The 21,688-nt window shown below is 46.8% G+C and overlaps 1 protein-coding gene across 5 annotated transcripts in view; it reads right to left on the bottom strand.

Moving 5' to 3' along the window:
• The window catches only part of STK31 (serine/threonine kinase 31), an 81,376-nt gene that overhangs the window by 28,871 nt on the left and 30,817 nt on the right, over positions 1 to 21,688 (bottom strand). For 4 of the 5 annotated variants that reach the window (XM_019534668.1, XM_019534686.1, XM_019534676.1 and 1 more), the window contains exon 11: positions 7,551 to 7,730. The exons of the other annotated variant lie outside the window; for it this stretch is intronic. In XM_019534668.1, the coding sequence (XP_019390213.1) occupies positions 7,551 to 7,730 (180 nt within the window). The remainder of the gene's footprint in view (positions 1 to 7,550; positions 7,731 to 21,688) is intronic. 5 annotated transcript variants of the gene reach the window in all.

The raw sequence follows: 21,688 nt of genomic DNA, 5'->3' as shown, positions 1-21,688 counted from the left end.
AGTGGTCAAGTGCGGCAGCGGGGGAGCAGGAGCCCCCCGCAACACTTCCATGGGACGCTCCATCCACTCGAACATCTCAGCATTCAAGAGCCCCCTGGTACCTTGAGCTATGTAGAAAAAAACATTTAAAGCTGTGTCTATGTCTGAATCATCGAATTTCTCCAAATAGATTCAGAGGGTTCCAATTTAATTCAGAGAGATTAAAGGGTCTCCTGATTCAATTTGGATTCAGAGGTTCAGCCACCGAATCGAGCTGAATCTCCACCAAATCAGCAACCAAAGCTTTGTGTGGCCCTAATTCCTATTAAAGCGTGGCTTTGGCAGAAACTAAGTATCTCTCTAAATCAAGCCATTAGAGTCAAATGCAACATTTGTATCAATTAAAAGTTTCAAACCAGTCAAAAACAATTCCAAGAGAACATAAGACTGTGATTCAGCATGGGGGGGGAAATCAACTGAATTTTGCCTTCATCTTTTTTTGAGCCTGATGCCTAAAGGATCATCTTTTGTTGAGCCTGATGCTGAAAGGATTTACTGTTCCTCTGCCTGTACAACACAATAGAAAGTATCCACACCAAAACTCTGGGAGGGCAAAAACCCTACAGTTTTTCATGCAACAGTAACTTCCATTTTGGTTTTCAGGAGGTTTTTTGGTTGGTTGTTGTTTTTTTTTTTTAAACTTTCTAGAAAAAATTAAAGGGTTGCCTTTGGCAAACCCATGCCTTCCCTCCCCATCTCTCTCTCTACAAACACCTTAAAAGGTTTCATTACTGAGGAATCTGCTGAAAACATTTAAGTATGCTTTAACAACTGCTGGCTTGCTTCTCACCCTACAGGAAAAAACCAAAAAGATAAAGCAACAATAAAATTAAATTAAGCAACAATATCCTCACATATACAAATGGGATCTAGAAATTTATTTTGCATGGCACAGCAGTGTAGAAATTATTTTTAAGGCTATTATATATTCTAATTGTTGTAATATGTGTAAAAATATGGCAACTGCAAACACTCACTCCTCAGTTGAGTATCAACAAGAGTATTGGCGCCAATACCCCAGGAAAGCATTCCCTGTTGCTATTTACTGCCTAAGTGAAATGGCCACATGGGTAGCTGGTATATTTTATTACTAACACCATTCATTCTAGAAACAGAGACAGTAATCAGAGCCTCTTCAGTTACAAAGTACAGCATGTTGAAACTGTTTAGCTCAGCTGTTCTCACCTACTGTCATTATGGGAATGTAATGTCTTCTCCAGCATATTAGCTTGCTAGATTTCTAGGAAACTTTCTAAATTTGCTCTCTGATTAAACCTCAAGCAAACAATTTGGGGAAGTGATTTAAGGCTCTGTTTCTGAAATGCTCAAACCATATCCGTTTATGCAAAATATTTTAAGTAAAATCCAGAAGCGTTTATCAACATCCTTTAATCCATCGTTAATCTTGCTGCTTAGCTGGACAAAGCAGAGAGTACTTTCATGAAAATAAATAATAGGTTTTGTACAAATATATTCTGGAATCCAGGTTTCATAATAACTGGTGGAAAGAAACTAAACTTGTACACAAGAGCTGGAGACTTCCAAGCTCCACGTTTCTAGCACAGTGGTTCTTAACCAGGGTGCTGTCAGAACCTGCCACAGATGTCACAATGCCACTGCATGATGAAATTGTGCCACGTGCCTGTTTTCAGGAGGCACAAAGTCAAACTGAGAAACAGCTGCAGCAGAAAGGTGCAGCTTCCTGCATTATGTAAGCAGGCATTTAATTTTTCCTGAAGCTCTTCCTGGTTTGGCTCCAATATACGTCCTGAAAAAAAAGAGGAGCAGCAGCAGAAACAATGCACCTGCCTGCAGAAATGTAATACAGGCAGGAATGCCTTTCTGCTGCAGCTTCTTAGTACAGCTCCGACATGCCTCCAGAAAACAAGGGAGGCACATGGGGCACGTCAGGCAGTTCTACCTGGTAGCAGCAGGCAATTTATCTCCAAACTGCCACTGCTGTAAGGTGGAACAACCCCCTGTGCCTCTGTTACCAGGAAGCACATTAAAGCCAAACAGGGAAGAGCTGGAGCTGAAACATCTGCCTGTATAAGGGCACATGGGACAGTCCCACCTGGCCTACATGGATCTGTTTCCAGGAGATGCTATGCAGGATCAGACTGGGAAGGGCTATGATGAAAGAACATGCTCCTGTCACAGCCACTTCCTGATGTGGTTCTGTAGGAGGTGTACAGCACAGTTCCACCTGGCTGTGGAATGAATATAATGTAACTATAATGATCTAATACAGGGGTGTCATATATAGGGCCCATGGACCACAGCCAACCTGCAGAGCCACTGTATCTGGCCCACCAGGCTACTGACAGGCAACAGGAAACTGGGGGGCATGGCTTAGAGAGAGTGACCTGCTGCAGCCTTTGAGTCCCAATGGACATGACAATCCATGGCAAAAGGCCAAGCAAGGGCTGGCATAGCCCTAAAAGCCCTCCAGCTACTAGGCCCATCACCACTGTCATGCTCCCAGTTCTGTAGCCCCCAGCTTCACTGCCACCTCATGCTGGCCAAAGCATGTCAGCAGCAGTGGGTCCAGCTCTAGGATGGGGAATGTGGCAGGTACTAGAGCTGCCACCACATGCGCCAACTACCAACTACCACTGGGAGGAAGCTGGAGCTACCTCATGCACCAAACAGGAGCTGATGCTGCCTCCGTCAACAGAACCACTCCATGCCAAGGACTGGATCCACCGCACAGGCCCTGCATTTTGGATCTGGCCTAGGGCAGGAGGCAAGTCTGACCCTCCTGATCTAATCAATTAACAACATTTAATTAACAATATAATGCTCAAGTCCATGTTATGATATTTGTAATATATTTATATTAGATTTTTTGGCTTTGTTTTTTAATAGGGTGCCACTAAACTTTGAAAAGTTGTGGAGATGCCTTGAGTCCAAGAAAGATGAGAACCATTGTGCTAGACAGCAACATTATAAAGGACTACTCAGAGTATAGACACACACATTCACATTGAGAACCCTTTTAAACAGGCAGCAGCTTTTACAGCTTAATTTTTAGTTGCAGGTGAGATGCGAACACTGGAAGTGTAACATAACCATTCCACCTTCAACTGTTTTTTTCCAGGGTTAAAAATTAGAACCATTTTGCTACTCTTGCATCATTCCCAGCTTGTCCACACCTAAAATAAATATAACAGCTTCTGTTGTGAAACATTCCTCTTTGGAGAGCATTCCAAATGCAACTCTGAAGGTATACACATGTATTCCGAACTGCACTTCCTGACATTTAAGTTCACAGAAAAAGTGTTGGTAACTAGTTGTTCCGTTCACTGTGAGCAGGAAGTACTCAATAAGCAGCACAGACTTCTCCCAAAATAAGGAACAGTCTAACCAGGGACAGCAGGGCAGGAGGGATGAAAAGGGCCAGGCAGATAGGCACATGAAGTGGGGAACAACCCGCAACCAGCACCAATAACCTCAACTGAGCTCAACTCCCCAAGTTATAGAATCATAGAAAGTTAAGTTTGGAAGGGGTCTCAGGAGGTCATTTAGTCCACCCCCCTGCTCAGAGTAGGACCATCACTGACTACATCATCCCAGCCAAAGATGTCTACCCAGGTTTTGAAAACCTCCAAGGATGGAGCTTCCACCACCTCTCTGGGTAACCCATTCCAGTGTTTTACTACCCGCCTAGTGAGAAAAATCACAGTGCTCTGTGACCAGTGGTGTCCCCCAAGGCTCTGTCCTTGTACCAGTTCTCTTCAAGATATTTATCAACAATGTGGACACTGGTGTCAGAAATGCACTGGCCAAGTTCGCCAATGACGCTACACTTTGGGGCATGGCGTCCACACCTGAGGACAGACTAGTGATCCAGGCTGACTTGGATAAGCTTAGTAAGTGGGCGGATACAAACCTGATGACGTTCAATAAGATAAATGTAAGGTACTCCACCTCGGGGGGAAAAAAGCCTGCAGCATACTTAGAGGCTCGGCAGTGCTACGCTTGCTGGCACCACTGCTGAAAGTGACTTGGGGGTCATGACTGACCACAAGATGAACATGAGCCACCAATGTGATGTCACAGCTGGTAACGCAAACAAAACTCTGGCTTGCATCCATAGATGCTTCTCAAGAAAATCCCAGGATATCCTCCTGCAATACTTGGCCTTGGTAAGGCCGCAGCTGGAGTACTGCATCCAATTCTGGGTTCCACAATTCAAGAAGGTTGTCGAGAAGCTTGGGAGAGTCCAGAAGAGAGCCACGAGCATGATCAGAGGGCAAGAGATTAGGCCTTATGATAAGGCTGAGAGCCACGGCACTCTTCAGCTTGGAAAAGCACAGGCTCAGGGGGGACCTGGTGGCTGCCTGTAAGTATGTAAGATATGTACATTAGGATCTGGGGGAACACCTGTCCACAAGAGCGCTCCAAGGGATAGCAAGGATCAATGGTCATAAACTCCTCCATGAATGTTTTAGGCTGGACATAAGGAAAAACTTCTTTACTGTCTGAACCCCCAAAGCCTGGAATAGACTCCCTCCAGAAGTGGTGCAGAGACCTACTTTGGACTCTTTTAAGAAAAGTTTGGATGTTTATCTTGCTGGGATCCTTTGATCCTAGCCGACTTCCTGCCCCTGGGAATGATCTTCAAGGTCCCTTCCAGCCCTATGAATCAATGAAAAAAAACTCTTCCTAAAATCTGACCTAAACTTCCCTTGCTGCAACTTGAGACCATTGCTCCATGTTCTGTCACCTGCCACCACTGAGAACAGTCTAGCTCCATCCTCTTTCAAACCCCGCTTCAGGTAGTTGAAGGCTGCTATTGTCCCCTCTCAGTCTCCTCTTCTTCAGACTAAATAAGCACAGTTCCCTCAGAAGTCATGTCCCACAGCCCCCTCACCATTTTTGTTGCCCTCTACTGAACTCCCTCCAATTTGTCCACATCCTTTCTGTAGTGGGGGGGACCATAGTACTCCACATGTGGCCTCACCAGTATTAAATAGAGAGGAATACTCACTTCCCTTGACCTGTTGGCAACACACCTATCAATGCAGCCCAGTATGCTGTTAGCCTTCTTGGCAACTAGGGCACACTGCTGGCTCATATTCAGCATATTGTCCACTCTAATTCCCAGGTCCTTTTCTGCAGGGCTCCTGCCCAGCCAGCCAGCCAGCCCCCAGCCTGTACCAGTGCATAGGATTGTTCATCCTAAGTGCAGGACTTGGCACTTGTCTTTGTTGAACCTTATGAGATTCTTTTTGGCCCAATCCTCCAATTTGTTTAGGTCACTCTGAATCCTAGCTCTACCCTTCCCCCAGCTTGGTGTCACCTGCAAATTTGCTGAGGGTGCACTCTTTTCCATTTTGCAGGTTGTTGATGAAGACGTTGAACAAAATTGGCCCCAAGACCGACCCCTGGGGCACTCCACTTGATACCAGCTGCAAACTTGACATTGAGCCATTGATTACTACTCTCTGAGCCCGATACTCTATCCAGTTTTCTATTCACCTTACAATCCATTCATCCAGTCCATACTTCCTTAGCTTGCCTGCGAAAATGTCTCAGAGACCACATCAAAAGTCTTGCTAAAATCAAGGTACACTCAAGGTATTAATCTCTGCAGCTGAAGTCCTTAGGCCAGCAGGAGAAACCAGGAGGGCTAGGCATGGAACAGGGACCTGTCTGCTGCTACCACTGCCAACCCCAGTTCCCCACACAGCTGCTCCCTGCAGCTGGAGACCCAGAGCCAGTGGGAGATATGGTGGGAGTAGGAGAAGCAGGGAACCACCCACCACAGCCAGTCCCCAACTGAGCCCAGCACTCCACACAGCCACTTCCTGCAGCTAGAGCCCCGGAACGAGAAGGCTGGCAAAAAGCAGGGCTCTGCATATTGCTGCCATTCCTGGTCAAGCTCAGCACTTGGGAGTCCCTGGGCTGGCAGGAGAAACTCAGGAGATGGATGGGGGAAGGGAGGGTCAAGCAAGGAGAAAGGACTGCCCACCACCACCTTAGCCAAGCCTGGCACCCTGCATGTCTGCCCCACAACCCCTAGCCAGAATATGACAGGGGTGGCCCAGGGACTCCCTCCACATCCAGATCATCCAGGGACAGTGGCACCAGGCAGGTCCCCCTTCTTCCTGTATCCCACAGGTTACATCAACTATGTAGTCACACTTTAAAATGTCTGCTCCTGGCCAGACCTTTACCCTTCACTGGAAAGATTCATGGGTACACTACCTGGGCCCCATCCTGTTAACCTTTGCACCTAGATCCATGTAGTCACTTCTGATCTACTTAGTCACTCTGCGCAGTATCATTAGTACCCACATGGATGAGCAGCATGGAATAGCAGCCACAGAGCCAGATGGGTCTCAGAAACCTTTCTGTGACACCACTGCTGCAGGCTTCTGGCAGGCAACACACTTTCCAAGTCAACAGATCAGGCCAGCAGATGAATGCCTCTGTGCCCCACAGGAGGAAGTTGCTAACCACCCTCACACATCACTTCCTCTTGGTAGCAGTGGTGTCGATCCTCCCCACAACTGCTAGAGGAGCATGGTTTGGACTCTCCTACCATTGGAGTGGGTTCCTTCTCCTACAGTGTCAGGGCTTCAAAAACTTCTCCAGCTGAACATCCACATGTTCTGAGGAGTGCTGTCTTTTGTCACAGATAACAAGCTTTCAGGTTCCACCTTCCAGTATATTTGCATCTTTTGTGTCTTCCAGTACAGTCTCTGGCTGTCCCTCTTTCACAACCATTTCAGTGGTCAAAGTCTGATTTATCGTTTTCAGAGTTGGGGGTGGAAAAAAGCATATTATGTGTGCGACTGTTTGTCTTCTCACACCCATTTTCCAAATGCTTACTCAAGACAGAAGCTGGCGATCAGTCCATAGCTAAGAGAAAAATCTAATTTCATAAAATGAATGGAAGCTTGCCTAATTAGAAACCAACTAGCTGTGAAGTAGCTGAGACTCCAGCAAATTAATGCTTCATCAGATCTGGGGTCACAATGAGTTTTACACAGACTAGTAGAATCAAGAACACCTGAAACAAGTCTGTGGGATCCCAGAGATAATCAAAGCTGCCAGCACCAACCCTAATCACCAACAACCTGACAGGTCTGAAAGACATAATTCCATTTGAAACACTGAAAATGTATGAACACAGACTATATTTGATACATTAGAAAATTACACTTTCCCTATAATTTGCTCACATTAAATTATATGAGGAGAAAAATTAAGTGTAGCACAAAATATGTCCTCTCACCTGAATGCACACATTCAGAATTTGTGCCAACTGGCTGTATTAAGTATGGGCATAAGAGGGAGATCTTTATTCTTCACAGAGAACACTCCTCTTTCCATTGAAGCACTGCCACCTAGTTGCATTCTTAAAACATACAACTGCAGAAAGTTACATACAGCCCTCTCAAAACACCAATTTATCAGGCACCAATACCAAGTTACAGTACAGATACAGAATTTCTTTGTCTTTTCAAAGTATGTGACAATAGTTAAAATGTCTATTCTACCTTTTTGATGCCATTGAACCATCCTGCAAGAATTTGCAATGAAGCGTCGGTACTGCTTCTGACACGACTGAATTCCTCCAGTTTAAAATGCTTCCACTCAAAGAATTGCTGAAATACCTCCTTGGAGTCATCTGCTTCACTAACTTCACCATACATTGCCTCCAGAGAAGTAGACAGTCTCTGTAAAGAGTAAACAAAGAAACAGTACACAAGCAAAGAGTGTAAAAGAGCTTGGAAAACACTGCACTATAAACAGTTGAAAGACATGAAGTATAAAAATAAAGTTAAATTTGTGTACTGAACCATTGATTTATTTTTCACTGGGGGGGGGAAATCTAATCCCGCAATTTATTCAGGTGACAAATGAAACCAACCTACTAGTAAGGATTGCAGATCAGCTCCTTTCCTTTTGAAACTGGTTGTACTGTGTTTATCAAAAATTCTAGTGGCAGAAAAGGCTTTGAATCATGAAAGCATACACAGGCTCCTGCCTTTTCAGTCAAATCATCCAAGCAAATCAATCAATAAATAAAAACAGGCTGGAGAAAAGAAAAATAAAAAAGGGACTATAATAAAGGTAATTACTGGTAAGTAGTTTTCTTTTCCACTCTCCTCTTCCCCGTCAATAAAAAAAATCATGTGGATATGGCAGAGCATACGAAAGACAGAGAAAGAGAGATAGAAAGACAGAGATACATCTTGGATTTCTTCCTAAAGAACTGCCCAAATGCTGAAAATAATTCCCTTTCACTGTGGGAAGCAAAATATGTCAACAAGGTAGCTGACTTACATTACTCAACTGATGTCTGACTTCAAGTGAAGAGGAAAATTTGGGATCAGGATAGAATCTTCACTTAGGTCAGACTGGTAAGCTACCCCAATGCACTTCCCATTCTTCTGTCCCACCAGGAGACCAGCCTGGCTAGATTACAATCTCTTCAGTGAGCTGAAACTCAAAAAAGAAATCCTACAAAAAGTGGAAACTTGGTAATAATCCTAGAGAAGGTTAGAATAATACTGCATGGGTATGAAGGGAGAAAATTAGGAAGATCCAGGCATGAATTAGAGATGCAACTACCAAAGAAGTATGTCAAAGAAAAGATGAATACCAAAGAAATCAAAGGTCACTTACAATGCAAAAGGCAACCTACTTATGGATGACACAGAAAAGTCTGAAGTATTTAATGCCTTATAGAAATTAGAGAGAGGAAGGGTATGGACTTTTCTCTCTGGCCACAAGGGACAGGACTAGAAGCAATGGCTTCAAGCTACAATAGGGAAAATTTCAAGACACAAGGATTCCAAGACACCTGCATCACACAAAGCAACTGCAGTCAGAGAAGCAGAAGGGCATGGGACAATTCAGACACACAAGGAGTGGATTCTGCCCACAACTAATAATGACACAGGTCACCTGGGGAGACCTCCAACTGCGGGCACAACAGAAACAAAGAATGCTACGAGTAGGTATAGTTTCTTGCAAAAGCTACTTAGAAGCTCCTCCAAGCTGCTGACAGGCCAGACAGAACCCAGGACAGAAGCATGATCTTGCAGTAGGCCTCTCTCTTAGGACAAGCCACTACATTAAACAAGGGTGTAAATTAGCAGCAGATATCCAGAGGCTAAAGGGAGCTGTGCAGTCAACAGTTAAATACCTCCTGCTTCATTCCATTGAGGGCTAGGAAAAGACAGATCAGAAGAGAAGCCTGAGCTTCCTCCCTTATGGGTATGGGGTAACAGTATTGGAGCACATGAAACAAATGTTCAGCAACATAGGAAGACCACCCTAATGAGAAGTCTCAACCAGGATGCAAGGTCTGAGTGCAGTTAGATTTTCTCTTCCATTCATTTTCCATAAAATACTTGCCTTTCGACATTTCTTCCTAGCTCAGAGGTCAAAAACATGTCACCTACAGTTTTCAGGAAATGAAAAGACTTTAGAGGAAGGAGATTCGCTACATACACTCCTTGATAACAGCATCTGTCAATTCATTACTTACTACTACATACAATCATAGAAAATTAGGGTGGAAGGGACCCAGGAAGCCATCTAGTCCAACCTCCTGCTCAAAGTCAGACCATCCCTAACTTTATCATCCCAAGTAAGGTTTTGTCTAGCCAGGTCTTAAAAACCTCCAAGGATGAAGACTCCACAATCTCTCTGAGTAACCTGTTCCAGTGTTTTACTACCCTCCTACAGAGAAAGCTGTTTCTAATATCTAACCTAAACTTTCCTTGCTGCAACTTGAGACCATTGCTCCTTGTTCTGTCATCTACCACCACTGACAACAGTCTAGCTCCAAAACTGGACAGTGCTCTAGATATGGCCTCAATAGTGCCGGATAGAGGGAAAGAATCACTTCCCTCAGTCTGCTGGCAGCGCTTTTACTAATGCAGCCCAGTATGCCACTAGCCTTCTTTGCAACAAGGGCACACTGTTGGCTGATATTTAGCTTATTGTATAATGTAACCCCCAGGTCCTTTTCTGCAGAACTGGAACTTAGCTAGTTGGTCCCCAGCCTGTACTTGCGCATGGGATTGTGGGGATTGCCCAGCCTGTTCCATCTTAAGTGCAGGACTTGGAACTTCTATTTATCGAACCACATGTGATTTCTTTTGGTCCAATCCTCCAATCTGACTAGATGTATGTGAATCTTAGCCATACCCTCCAGCTGACTCTTCCTAATCACCTTCTCCTCCAAGTGCTTAGAAACGGGTTCCTTAAGAACCTGCTCCCTTATTTTTCCAGGGGCAGAAGTGAAGCTGACAAGCCCATAGTTCCCTGGATCCTCCATCTTCCCTTTCTTAAAGATTTGCACAATGTTTGCCCTTTTCCAATCATCTGGGACTTCTCCTGACCACCACAAGTTTTCAAAAATGAGGGCCAGAGGCTCTGTAAACCACATCAGTCAAGTCCCTCAGCACCCTCATGGGCATCACATCTGGCCCCATGGGTTTGTACATATCCAACTTTTCTGAACAGTCCCTAGCCTGTTCTTTTGTCACTGTTGGCTGCTCACCTCCTCCCTAAACTATGCTGCACGGTGCAGTAATCTGGGAGCTGAACTTGCCTGTGAAGACTGAAGTGAAAAAGACACTGAGCACTTCAGCCTCTTCCGCATCATCCATCACTAGGTTTCCTCCTCTATTCAGTCAGGGACCCACACTTTACCTGGCCTTCCTCTTGCTGCTGACATACTTGTAGAAACTCTTCTTGCTACCCTTCATCTCCCTTGCTAGCCACAACTCCAATTGTGCTTTGGCCTCCCTAACTTCATCCCTGTATGCCTGAGCAATACCCTTATATTTCTTTCTAGTCACTACATGCAGCTCTACTACCTAATTCTGATGCGGAAATGGATGCAATGAAGTGGGTTTTTTTATTATCTCTATTCACGAGGGGAGTGTATGCGTGTGCGTGCCAGAACTGGGGCAAGGGTGGGTTCCCTTAAGTGCCTTGGCCCACTGGCTTTACAAGGGTTGCTTACCGCAATGGCGGTAGTCCCCCCTCCCCACAAGGGGCTTAGTTTAAAGCCCAGAGGAGCAGGTCAGCCAGTCTGGCTGAAAAGAGCCTCCTCTCCAGGGGAGAGAGGTAGAGGCCATCTCTTCCCAGCAGCTCGCTGCCTCTCTCGCCAAAGAGCAGGCTGTGGTCATGGAAGCCAAAGCCTTCCCGATGGTTGGCTACATGGATCCTCCTCTCCCTCCTCAGCCCATAGCCCGAGACTGGGAGGATCGATAAGAACACCACTTGTGCCCCCAGACCATTTAGCCCCGCTCCCAAATCCCTGTAGCGCCTCATGACCCGGCTAGGAGTGCTCCAAGCCGTGTCATTGGTGCCCACATGAATAAGGAGCATAGGATAGTGGTCTGTGGGCTGGAGGAGCTGCAGGATCTTCTCCACAATGTCCTGGATGCAGGCTCCCGGGAAGCCGCAGACTTCCTGGGCTAAGGGGTCGGAGTGGCAGATTGCCCCCCTCAGTCCCCCTCAGGATGGAGTCTCCCACAACAAACACCTTATGTTTTGTCTTGGGGAAAGCGGGAGCGGTAGCTGCAGTTGAGCCCATGTTGCCTGTGGGAGCTAGCAACTCAGCAGGCTCTGCTGGAGCTGCAAGAGGTGCGTACCTGTTGCTAAGCTCTGGCGGGGCAGGGGCCTTAGTGCAGCAGGCCTTAGGGCCCTTGACCGCCTTGGTCCATGCCCCTGACTGGACAGAGTGGGAGGTCCCGGAGTCCTCCTTAGTCATAGAGGGAGACGGTGCTCTCCCCTCCAGCTCCCAGGGAAGAAGGGCCTGGCAGTAAGAGTCAATCTCCTGCTCACAGTCCCTGATGGCACGCAGTCTCTGGACTGTGGCCTGGAGCTCCTCCAGCTGGCACGCCAGAGACCCCAAAAGAGAGCAGACCCCACACAGGGAGGTAGCCATGCTCCCGGCCGCCAGAGCATGAAATAGGGACAGGCAGCCCCCACAGCCGAGAGCCAGAGGCTCCGTCTGCGTGGAGCCCGGAACCACGGGCTCTATCTGGGTGGCCATTTCTGAGGTGCCCGAGGGGGGGCCACAGAGCCCTAGGGGACCCTCAGGGTGCGACGCGTGCCCATCCGTGTCATGCCTCTGGTAGGTTGGCTACAGCTGGGACTGTCTACCCTGGGGGGTTCACAGGCAGAGTTCTCAGGCCCTCCCGCACACCCTCCTGCGCTAACTCCGTGCTAACTCCGTGCTAACTCCGTGCTAACTCCGTGCTAACTCCGTGCTAACTCCGTGCTAACTCCGTGCTAACTCATGCGCCAGCAGGCAAGTGTGCCTGTTCGTGCGGCTCCAGCCGTATGGCTCCCTGGGGAGCTGGACAAAGTAGGGGCCTGGGCGGGGCTTGACCCGGCCCGGCTCCACTCAGGCGCCTCCTCCCACTCAGTGAGGGGTTAACCCCCTCCCACCACAGGCCCCGTTTGCCTCCAGCTGTGCTGGGGTTAGCGGGGGGCTCTACGGCTACTGGGGGGTCTCTGGGAGGCTTTGGGAGAGCGGGGGCGCAGCGGGCTTTCACCCACCCGTCTCTCGCCACTCCGGAGCCTAACTGGGGAATTATTTTAGCTGGACAGCGACTTCATTGTTTTTGTCCTCTTGAGAGCCACATCTCTCTCCTCCACTTCATGGAGATGTAGACTAGGCCTATGTGAATAGGGAAGTATTCAATTCGGACTTGGCCGACTCAGAGGACAGCAATTCAATTCGGTGATTCAAATCAATGTCCCCATTCGATTCAGCCAAATCAGAAATCGGAGATTCAGCGCTAATTCAGATCGGCCAGAGAGAGGCAGACACAGCTGAGCAGCTGCAGGTGCTCCCGTGGCTCCTCAGGCTGTGCCTGCCTTTCCCTGGGCAGGGGTGCCACAGGAAAAGCCCCCATGGCTGCCCTGCCTGGCCCCAGCCTCATGGCACTTTAAAAAACAAAACAAAACAAAACACACTCACTGACTGTAGCAAGGGCTTTTGCGGCTACGCAGCAGAGCCCCACTCTCTCCCAGCCCCACCCGATGGCTGCCCTGCCTGGTGCCAGCGTCCTGGCAGTTTAAAAAAATAAATAAAAAGCCCCGCACTCACTGGCTGCAGCAGCAGTGATCAGGGCCTCTGGAGGCTCATGACAGAGCCCTCCCTGCACAGCGCGGGGCACTGGTGGTCACCCGCCCCCCCCCACTGACAGCTGCCCCATGCCACACACTGTCTGGAAGCTGGGGCTACTGGGGCTGAGCAGTGCTAGGCTCTGGGTGACTGCTAGAGCCACCCCAGCTCCTAGATAGCACACGGCACCCTACTGAGCCACACTGTACCCATGCCATGGGACAGCTGCCATGCAGGTGCCAGGTGGGGGGGGAGAGGCCTATCCAGTGCCCCCCCCACTCCACAGGGGGGCTCTGCCACAAGCCCCCAGAAGCCCTGATCACTGCTGCTTCAGCTGGTGAATGCAGGGGTTTGTTTTTTTTAATTGCCAGGATGCTGGGGCTGGGCAGGGGGGTGGAGATTGGGGAGCAGGAGCTGTATGCGGTGGCTCTGCCATGCAGCCCCAGAGCCTGTCACAACTGGCGAGTGCGGGGCAGGGGCAGTTAATTCCTGGACAGATGGGGCTGGGCAGGGGCCATCAGGGGTGGGGCTAGGGGAGTAGAGGCAATTGGGGCGCAGGGAGACTCTGCCAGGAGGCCCCAGAGCCCCCACAGACCCTGCTATTTGCAGGGCTTTTTAAAGTGCCAGGACGCTGGACAGCTATGGGGACTTCTCCCATGGCTCCCCCCACCTGAGGAGAGGCAGGCACAGCTGGAGGAGCCACAGGTGAGCCTGCAGCTGCCTGGCTGTGCCTGCCTCATCCCAACCAATCCAAATCTTGAATCTCTCCAAATTGATTCAGAGAATTCGGATTCAATTTAGACTTTTTAATGGGTCTTCCGATTTGATTTGGATTCAGATTCGGCTGCTGAATCTCCTCCGAATTGAGTCTGCAACTGAAGTTTCGCACAGCCCTAATGCAGACTGCCCTGATATTCTCTCCCTCCCCAACCCAGAACTGAAGCATATCCCAATCCCCATCCCTCCCCCTCCTTAGAACTGTAGCACACTCTAATCTTGTCCCTCTCCCTCCCCGGAGCTGTAGCACATCACAATCCCAATCCCCACCCAAAACCTGCCAGTCCTGTCCACAGCTTATGCCACCCACCTGACACAGAAGAAGTAGACCTGGGTAAAAACCAGTCTCAATAGTAGATGTGTACAGCAGGTTCTGGATGGGGATTGGGGCATCTGCCTGTGTCCACAGCTGATGCCACCGCATCAACACTGGCCAGAAGCAGTCCCGCCCACCACGTGGCACCCTGCCCACCATGGAGGCTGCACCTGGAGCCCATGAGTCAGTGGCCTCCCACCCACAAACCAGTTACAATCAGTTAGCAGGCCGGATCCAGCCAGCAGGCCATATTTTGCCCACCCCTGTGCTATAGCCTAACTTGTAAGATTAATGTATTTGACACATCTTTGCTGAATGCATTACAAGATGCATTAAAACATGATTGTTGAGAATTTGGAAATCCAAAGTCAGTATACATTTAATCCTACAATGACTGAAGTAGCCTCATGGTATGCATCCATATTTTGCAGAACTACATTGTTATAATGGCCATTTTAAAAAATCAGGGTCTACTAGCAGAATTCTAGCTGTGGTGAAGGTCATAATTTAATTCCACAATTTTAAAATACACAACACTGCAAAGGTTTTGCATGCTGAATTCATCTGGTTGTATTGCACACTTTAACAATAATAAGTCATATAAGTGCAAAATATTCTTTTTTAAACTAGATATTTTCAAATATTGAAATAAATATATGCTTTCCTTAACTAACCAGTAAGTCTATTGCAAATTTATTACAGCCCTTCGAAAGATATGATTACCTAAAATACTGTACCTGGTCTAGACCTTTTTTCACATAGTCTTAAACAGTTTACACAGCAAAACCAGATATGTGGGAATGGAAATTGGCAAAGTGATGGGGAAACTACTGCCGAGTTGACTATAAAAAAGAAAAAAAAATAGATATTTCACCTAAAAAGTGATTTCACACACTTACTCAACATTTATAAACAAAAGAGCTTTATCAACTGTAACAGCCAATGTTCAGTATTATTCTCAAACCCTTTACAAATACGATGGAACTAGTCACCCTGAAAAAGTAGTTGGAACTTAAGTTCTGAATTCTGTAAGTTTTCCCCATCAAGGAAAAATCTCCTCTTAATTCCTATATATGAATTCTTACTTCTTCAGCTTTCATGCCATAAGCATACTAACTCACAACCATAAGCAACTAGAACAGACTTCTCCAAGACCCATGCTTGGTTAGCACCTGGAAGTATTACTTTTAATCCTCCAACTTCCATCTTCAAACATTAGACAAGTCTGTCAGCAGTTCCCTAAAAGAAGTTTCTGTTCTTTAAGACACCTAATAACAGATGGTCACATCATTCAAGTTATTATTAAATATCTTCTGTCTGATTTCAGACTAAAACAGCTAACTACCTCTTTCTACCTAAAATTCTTGTTGCAGTTACACTCCATTACAGCAATGCAAAGAATGTTTAAAGCCTACCACCTAGTGGAGTTAAAGCAGCACAACTTCTTTAATACAATTAAGGGGAGAGGAAAAGTGGAAGTCAGCTGTATTTAATCTGAAAGGACTAGGTCCAGACATTGTATTTTCCCCAATGATGCAAGACCCACTAATTCTATTTATATATATTTGCTTCTTAGTGAGCCAAAACTTTATAGTCCAGCGCATTAAGATAAGAATTAGACAAACGAGCATTTGTAGATGCACTCAACTGTACCTACAACTGCAATCACACTCTAAAAGTTAACCTACAGGTTACCCATGTCAAACAGGAGTCCCACAAACAGGAGAGCTTTGTTGCAGAAGTGCAGAGACCTTTTTGATGCTCTGGTCTCATAACACAGGTGCTGAGGAAGAACATAGCAACTGGCAGAACTGCTGACACCCACAGCTAACATATCGCAGGACAGACACAGCTGCAGTGGGCACTGCCACTCAAGGAGTCCCATTTAGCGAATGTAGGAACATGTACACCAATAGTGGAATCTGTGCAGACAAGCGCTCAAAGAATTATTTGATTATCACAGAGTCAAAAAAGAGAGAGAAAGAAAAACAGAAAATGGAAAAATTCCAGACTGACACTGGATGCCACTGAGCTAAAGCACAGTACTAGCACTTTACAGCTGCAGATGAGACTTTGGAGCCACTGTGGGCTATATAAGAACTGTGTCTACTGGTTCATTCATATGTGTTATTAAAGATGACACATCAGTTCAGGTTGGTCTACAACAGAAAAAAAAAAAAAGACCTTCAGCGTTCAAGGGACTCTGAAGGTCATAAAAAGCATTACAAAAAAGACAGAAGCAGGGTTGTAAGAATCTTTCCACCACTTCTCCAATTGCCACATGAAAAAAGATATACAAACTGTGCTACAAAGAACCTTTGTTTACATACAACAAAAATACACAGTTTTAACATTTTGAACATAAATCATATTAAGAACTTTCACAAAGAAAATTACCAGTTACTCTGCTAATCTAATCAAATGACACTGTAGCGATAATCCAGAAACAAACATGGAAAAAGGTGTAAGGCCCATCCAAAAAAACACCGTCTCAGTTCTGATATTAACCCCACCTCTGACTCCTTCAGGTCTCCAACCATCATTTTCCTTGGGATGGAGTTCCAAAAGCTTCTCCCCTCCACACTGAGGACTTAGCCTGCAATTTCTCTTGCAACTCACCACCACCAGCCTAGTACATTTTAGGGCACAGGCACACGGATCATTTACCCCAAGGCAAACAAAAGACGAAGTATAAAACTTCTTCACAGTAATTTAATTCACTCCACAGTAAATGAAAGCCAACCCGTAGCAGAAAGAAACTTTCATTTATTAAGGATTAGCGTGTATGCAAGGGCAGTTACCATGGAGCAACAGATGTACAGGAAAACCAAACCTGGTTTGCCTCATGGTAACTTGTTCACGTTCCCACATTTTCATTTTACTTGAACGCTTCCAGGTCTGTTCCATCAGCACAGATAACAACATTACCACTGATGACCATAAAGCTTTGGTGCTTTATGTTGCTTTAGGCAAGAAAGTATTACAAATGGGTTGTAGAATAAAAACAACAAATCTGCATGCATGCTACACCTACGGTCATCTACCTCAGACCCTGGCTGCAATACATCTGGCTGGTCACTGCATGTAATTCTCAATGCTATAGTAACATCTATATGCTAAACATTGCTTTCTACTTAGCAGCTCTGCTTCCTGAAGTCCATTCACACCACCTGATGGAAGTAAGCCCTCTGTTTACAAAAGCTCATACTATACGTATCTGATTTAGTCAGTCTATAAAGGTGTGAATCTATCCTGCCTTCAACCTTATTTGACCATAACAAACCAGGAAAACTAGTTTTCTTGTGGGGAATACAAGGAGAATTCTCCAGGCTTGTTCACCTGCTTAGGAAGTTATATTAAGTCACCAGCTGCAGAAACTTTAGCTATAGCAGGAAAACTCCTGTACTTTCCACCAAGCTCATGCCAACACATATCGCTTTATTATACAGTTGATACATTAGCCCTAAAACAGTAGTTTTCAACCTCTTTCATTTATGAAACCCTAAAAAAATTTGAATGGAGGCAAAGACCCATCTGGAAATCTACTGTGGGCATAGCTAACATAAGTAGATAATTACTGACAAACTGTTGTATTAAAAATAATAATATCAATAACAACAATGCAATTTTGTGATCTTACCATTTTGTCATCAGGTCTAATGAGATGGTTGAGCTTACTTCTTGGCAGAAAACATGTGAACGTTTAGTAAGACAGGTGACTGTTTGAGCCTTAGATCTTCCTCAATATCCAATTCGTTTTGGTATTTCGTTTTCATAGATTTCAGACATTAGGGGCTGGAAGGGACCTCACAAGATCACCGAGTCCAGCCCCCCTGCCATAGGCAGGAAGTCTACTGGGGTCAAGTGATCCCAGCAAGATAAGCATCCAAATGCCTTTAAATTAGTCCAGAATAGGTGTCTGCACCACCTCTCAGGGGAGAGTCTGTTCCACACCCTGGACACTCAAGACTGTAAAGAAGTTTTTCCTTTTGTCCAGTCTAAATCAGCCTTCCAAAAGTTTGTGGCCATTAGACCTTGTTATCACTTGGGGAGCCATGGTAAACAACTGTTCTCCCAGATCCTGGTACACACCCCTTGTATACTTATAGGCTGCCACCAAGTCCCCCCTAAGCTTTCTGTTCACCAGGCTAAAGAGCCCCATGCCCCTGAGCCTCTCCTCGTAAGGCTTGCTCACTTGACCTTTGATCATGTGGGTAGCTATCCTTTGGACTCTCTTGAGCTTAACCACGTCCCTCCTTAAGTGGGGGGGCCCAAAACTGGATGTAGTACTCCAGGTGCTGCCTCACTAAGGCCAAGTAAAGTGGGAGGATGATATCCCTGGTTTCGCTTGAGATGCATCAATGGATGCATGCCAGAGTTTGGTTTGCTTTGCCAGCTATGGCATTGCATTGGCGGCTCATGTTAATTTTGTGGTCAATCAAGACCCCCAAGTCTCTTTTGGCTGTGGTGCTAGTAAGCATAGCACTGTAAGTATGATGCTAGTTTTCCCTCCCAAAGTGAAGAACCCTGCACTTCTCTACATTGAATGCCATCAGGTTTTGGTCCGTCCACCTTGCAAGCCTGTCCAGGTTAGCTTGTAATTCCAGCCTGTCCTCCAGCATGACTGCCTTCCCCCAGAGTTTAGTGTCATCCACAAACTTTGCCAATCCACATTTGACACCCAAATCTAAATCGAAGTTTAAGAGTACTGGCCCAAGTACTGAGCCCTGAGGGACACCACTGGTCATCTTGCACCATGCTGATTTGCTCCCATCAACTAATACTCTTTGGGTCCGACCCCAGAGCCAGTTCCCCAGCCATGGGACCATGGGATGGTTCTCCAGCTTAACCATGAGGACATCATGGGAGACCAAATGAAAGGTTTTCTTAAAATCTGACATCAATCTTGTCTCCCTTGTCTAGGCAATGCATCACCTGGTCATAGAAGGAAATGAGGTTGGTCAGGCAAGACCTTCCAGCAACAAAGCCATGTTGGCTGGCACTCAGACAGTTGCCTTCTGTTAGCCAGCTTCTGATGGAACCCTTGATAATTTTCTCCAGGATTTTCCCAGGGATGGATATCAAACTGACTGACCTGTAATTCCCTGGATCTTTCTTCCTTTCTTTCTTGAAGATTGGGACCACGTTGGCTCTTTTCCAGTCCTCTGGTACCTCTCCCAAACACCATGAGTTTTCAAATACGTTTGCAACGGGGTGCTCTATGATGTCCACCAGCTCCTTCAGGAGTCTCGAGTGCATTCTGTCTGGGCCTGCAGACTTAAGGATGTTGAGCCTCTTGAGGTGTTCTCTCACTTGATCTGCATCAATTATGGGCCCATCTCCCATCCTGGGATGCTTTCGTCTTGTCCAACAGGGTGGAAGACCAATGCAAAGAAATCATTTTCACTGATACTAAGGCAAAAAACCCACTTTCACGTAAGTACATGGTGGTGAACAGCATCGAGACTTTAATGGCTTTATCTGTCATATCAGGATACTCCTTTTTTATTTTTAACCAGAAATAGGCAAGAGGTTCCTGCCTGAATTCAAGTTTCAGGCCCCCCAACACAGTATAACTCAAGTACTTGCTCTTCTCTAGCTGTTAGACAAGGCCTCAAGTTACAGTCTGCTACAAAGGGGTTATGTATCCACTCATTCTAACTGCCCATTTCAGGAAAGCACTGGCGAAACTGAGATTTGAGCACCAGCAAGTGTTCCTTGATTTTGCTTTTCACATCATTGTCCAGAGTCCGCTCGCTTCCAGCCAAAAAGCTGTCAAGGGTTTTGAATACATCGAAGTTGTTTTTTCTTACTCAAGAAATCCAGAGTTGAAGCTTCTTGATGAAAGTCATCAGGTACAGTCCCCTGCATACACAAGCAACCATTCACCCAGGGATTCCTCCACATTGCCACATAAAAACCTCACACATTCACATGCATTAGATGTGTTGTGAAGAAGTTGGGACACGGACTAAGCTAGAAGATATCCCTTATACCCCACCAGACTTACTGGTGGCCTCCCGTGAGTTTTGTAGAACCTAACCTTTCCGTGAGTGCCTCAAGACTGCCAGTTTTCCGACTGGAAATTCTCACACACACACACCTGTTCCAGTTTGTAGACTGATACTGTCAGGCGAGCAGAGGAGTCAAGGAGCTGCAACACTGCAGTGTCCCACATAAAGCAGCAGCAGTGGCAGGCTGAAGTGGGGCTGTCCAGCTGCACTCTGCCTGCTGGCACTGGGGTGCTCGCTGCTGGCATTCAAGCAGCCTCTGGCTGCCAGGGGAGCAGCAGCAGCAGCACCAGTGGTACTTCCCATTCAGGTGGGGCTGCCATCTTTACAGCCACCTTTTGCAGACCCCCAGGGGTCAGCAGGACCACAGGTTAAAAAGCACTGCTCTAGAATATCTCATAGACTCTGCCACAGTTCATCTCACTCAGGGGAGGGTTGATACCTGATAAGCTTAGCATGAAAGCAGATTCTGTATTGTTTTATTATATGTACTAAAGCAAAAAGCCCTTGTAAAAGCTGGCTAAATCACCAGCTGAAGTGATCTCAAGGGGAGGAAATGCAGCCTATACTCCGTGTCTGGAGGAAAAAGTCATGGACTTCCACCATAAGTCAAGTAATTTCTGAAGGGTAACACCCAAGTGGAGCGATATCAAGGGAGCCAGAAAAGGATCAGTGATACAATAAACCTGAGCAATGATACAAGGCTCTATTCCGATGTTTTTTAACTTGTGGTCCACAGACTACGTCTAAGGGGTAGAGGTGCATCAATACATTGGTCCAATATCAGAGCAGCACAGATCTGAAGAAAACTGACTGCATCAGAAATCAGCCTGATGTGGCAGATAATTTGGCCAATAAATGCCCATACATATGCGCAGCCGCAGCACAGCACGCAGGCAGTGAGGAGCACAGCTTGGCAGCTTGGAGAGCTGCGTGCAGCTGGTAAGTCTCTTGTGATGGAAGGGGAGGGGGAAGGGAAGGGGTATGTGGGGGCAGATCAACACCCCCCCACGATGAGGAAGGGAGCAGAGCAGGGGCTGGGGCAGGCGCTGCCCAGCTGGGGTGGGATGGGGCACAGTTTGTCTGGGGATCGTAGGGGTGGGAATGGCTCCTGCTGCTGTACACACACACCCTGAGAGGATACGGGGAGGGGGGGACGTGTGCCCCTGGATCTGCACTGGGGAGGTGGGGGGGAATGCAGCTACAACCTGGGGCTGGGGCTGTGCCGGGCTCTTCCCAGCATGTGGGAGCAGGAGGCGGTTGGGCGAGGGCTGCGCTTGGGCTGCGCAGCAGCAGTGCTAGGAGAGGGACTATGGCAAAATATGGGGTGGTTACAGCCCCCCCATAACCTCCCCTCCCAGCACTGCTGCTGCCCACCCTGAACACAACCCAGGTCCAGCCCACAGCTGCAGCCTGCCCTGTCCTGCC

Source organism: Crocodylus porosus, unplaced genomic scaffold, assembly GCF_001723895.1.
Source record: "Crocodylus porosus isolate Cpor-Errol unplaced genomic scaffold, CroPor_comp1, whole genome shotgun sequence".
NCBI lineage: Eukaryota > Metazoa > Chordata > Crocodylia > Crocodylidae > Crocodylus > Crocodylus porosus.
Note: the sequence above shows the minus strand (reverse complement) of the source record. Positions and strands in the feature narration are given on the sequence as shown.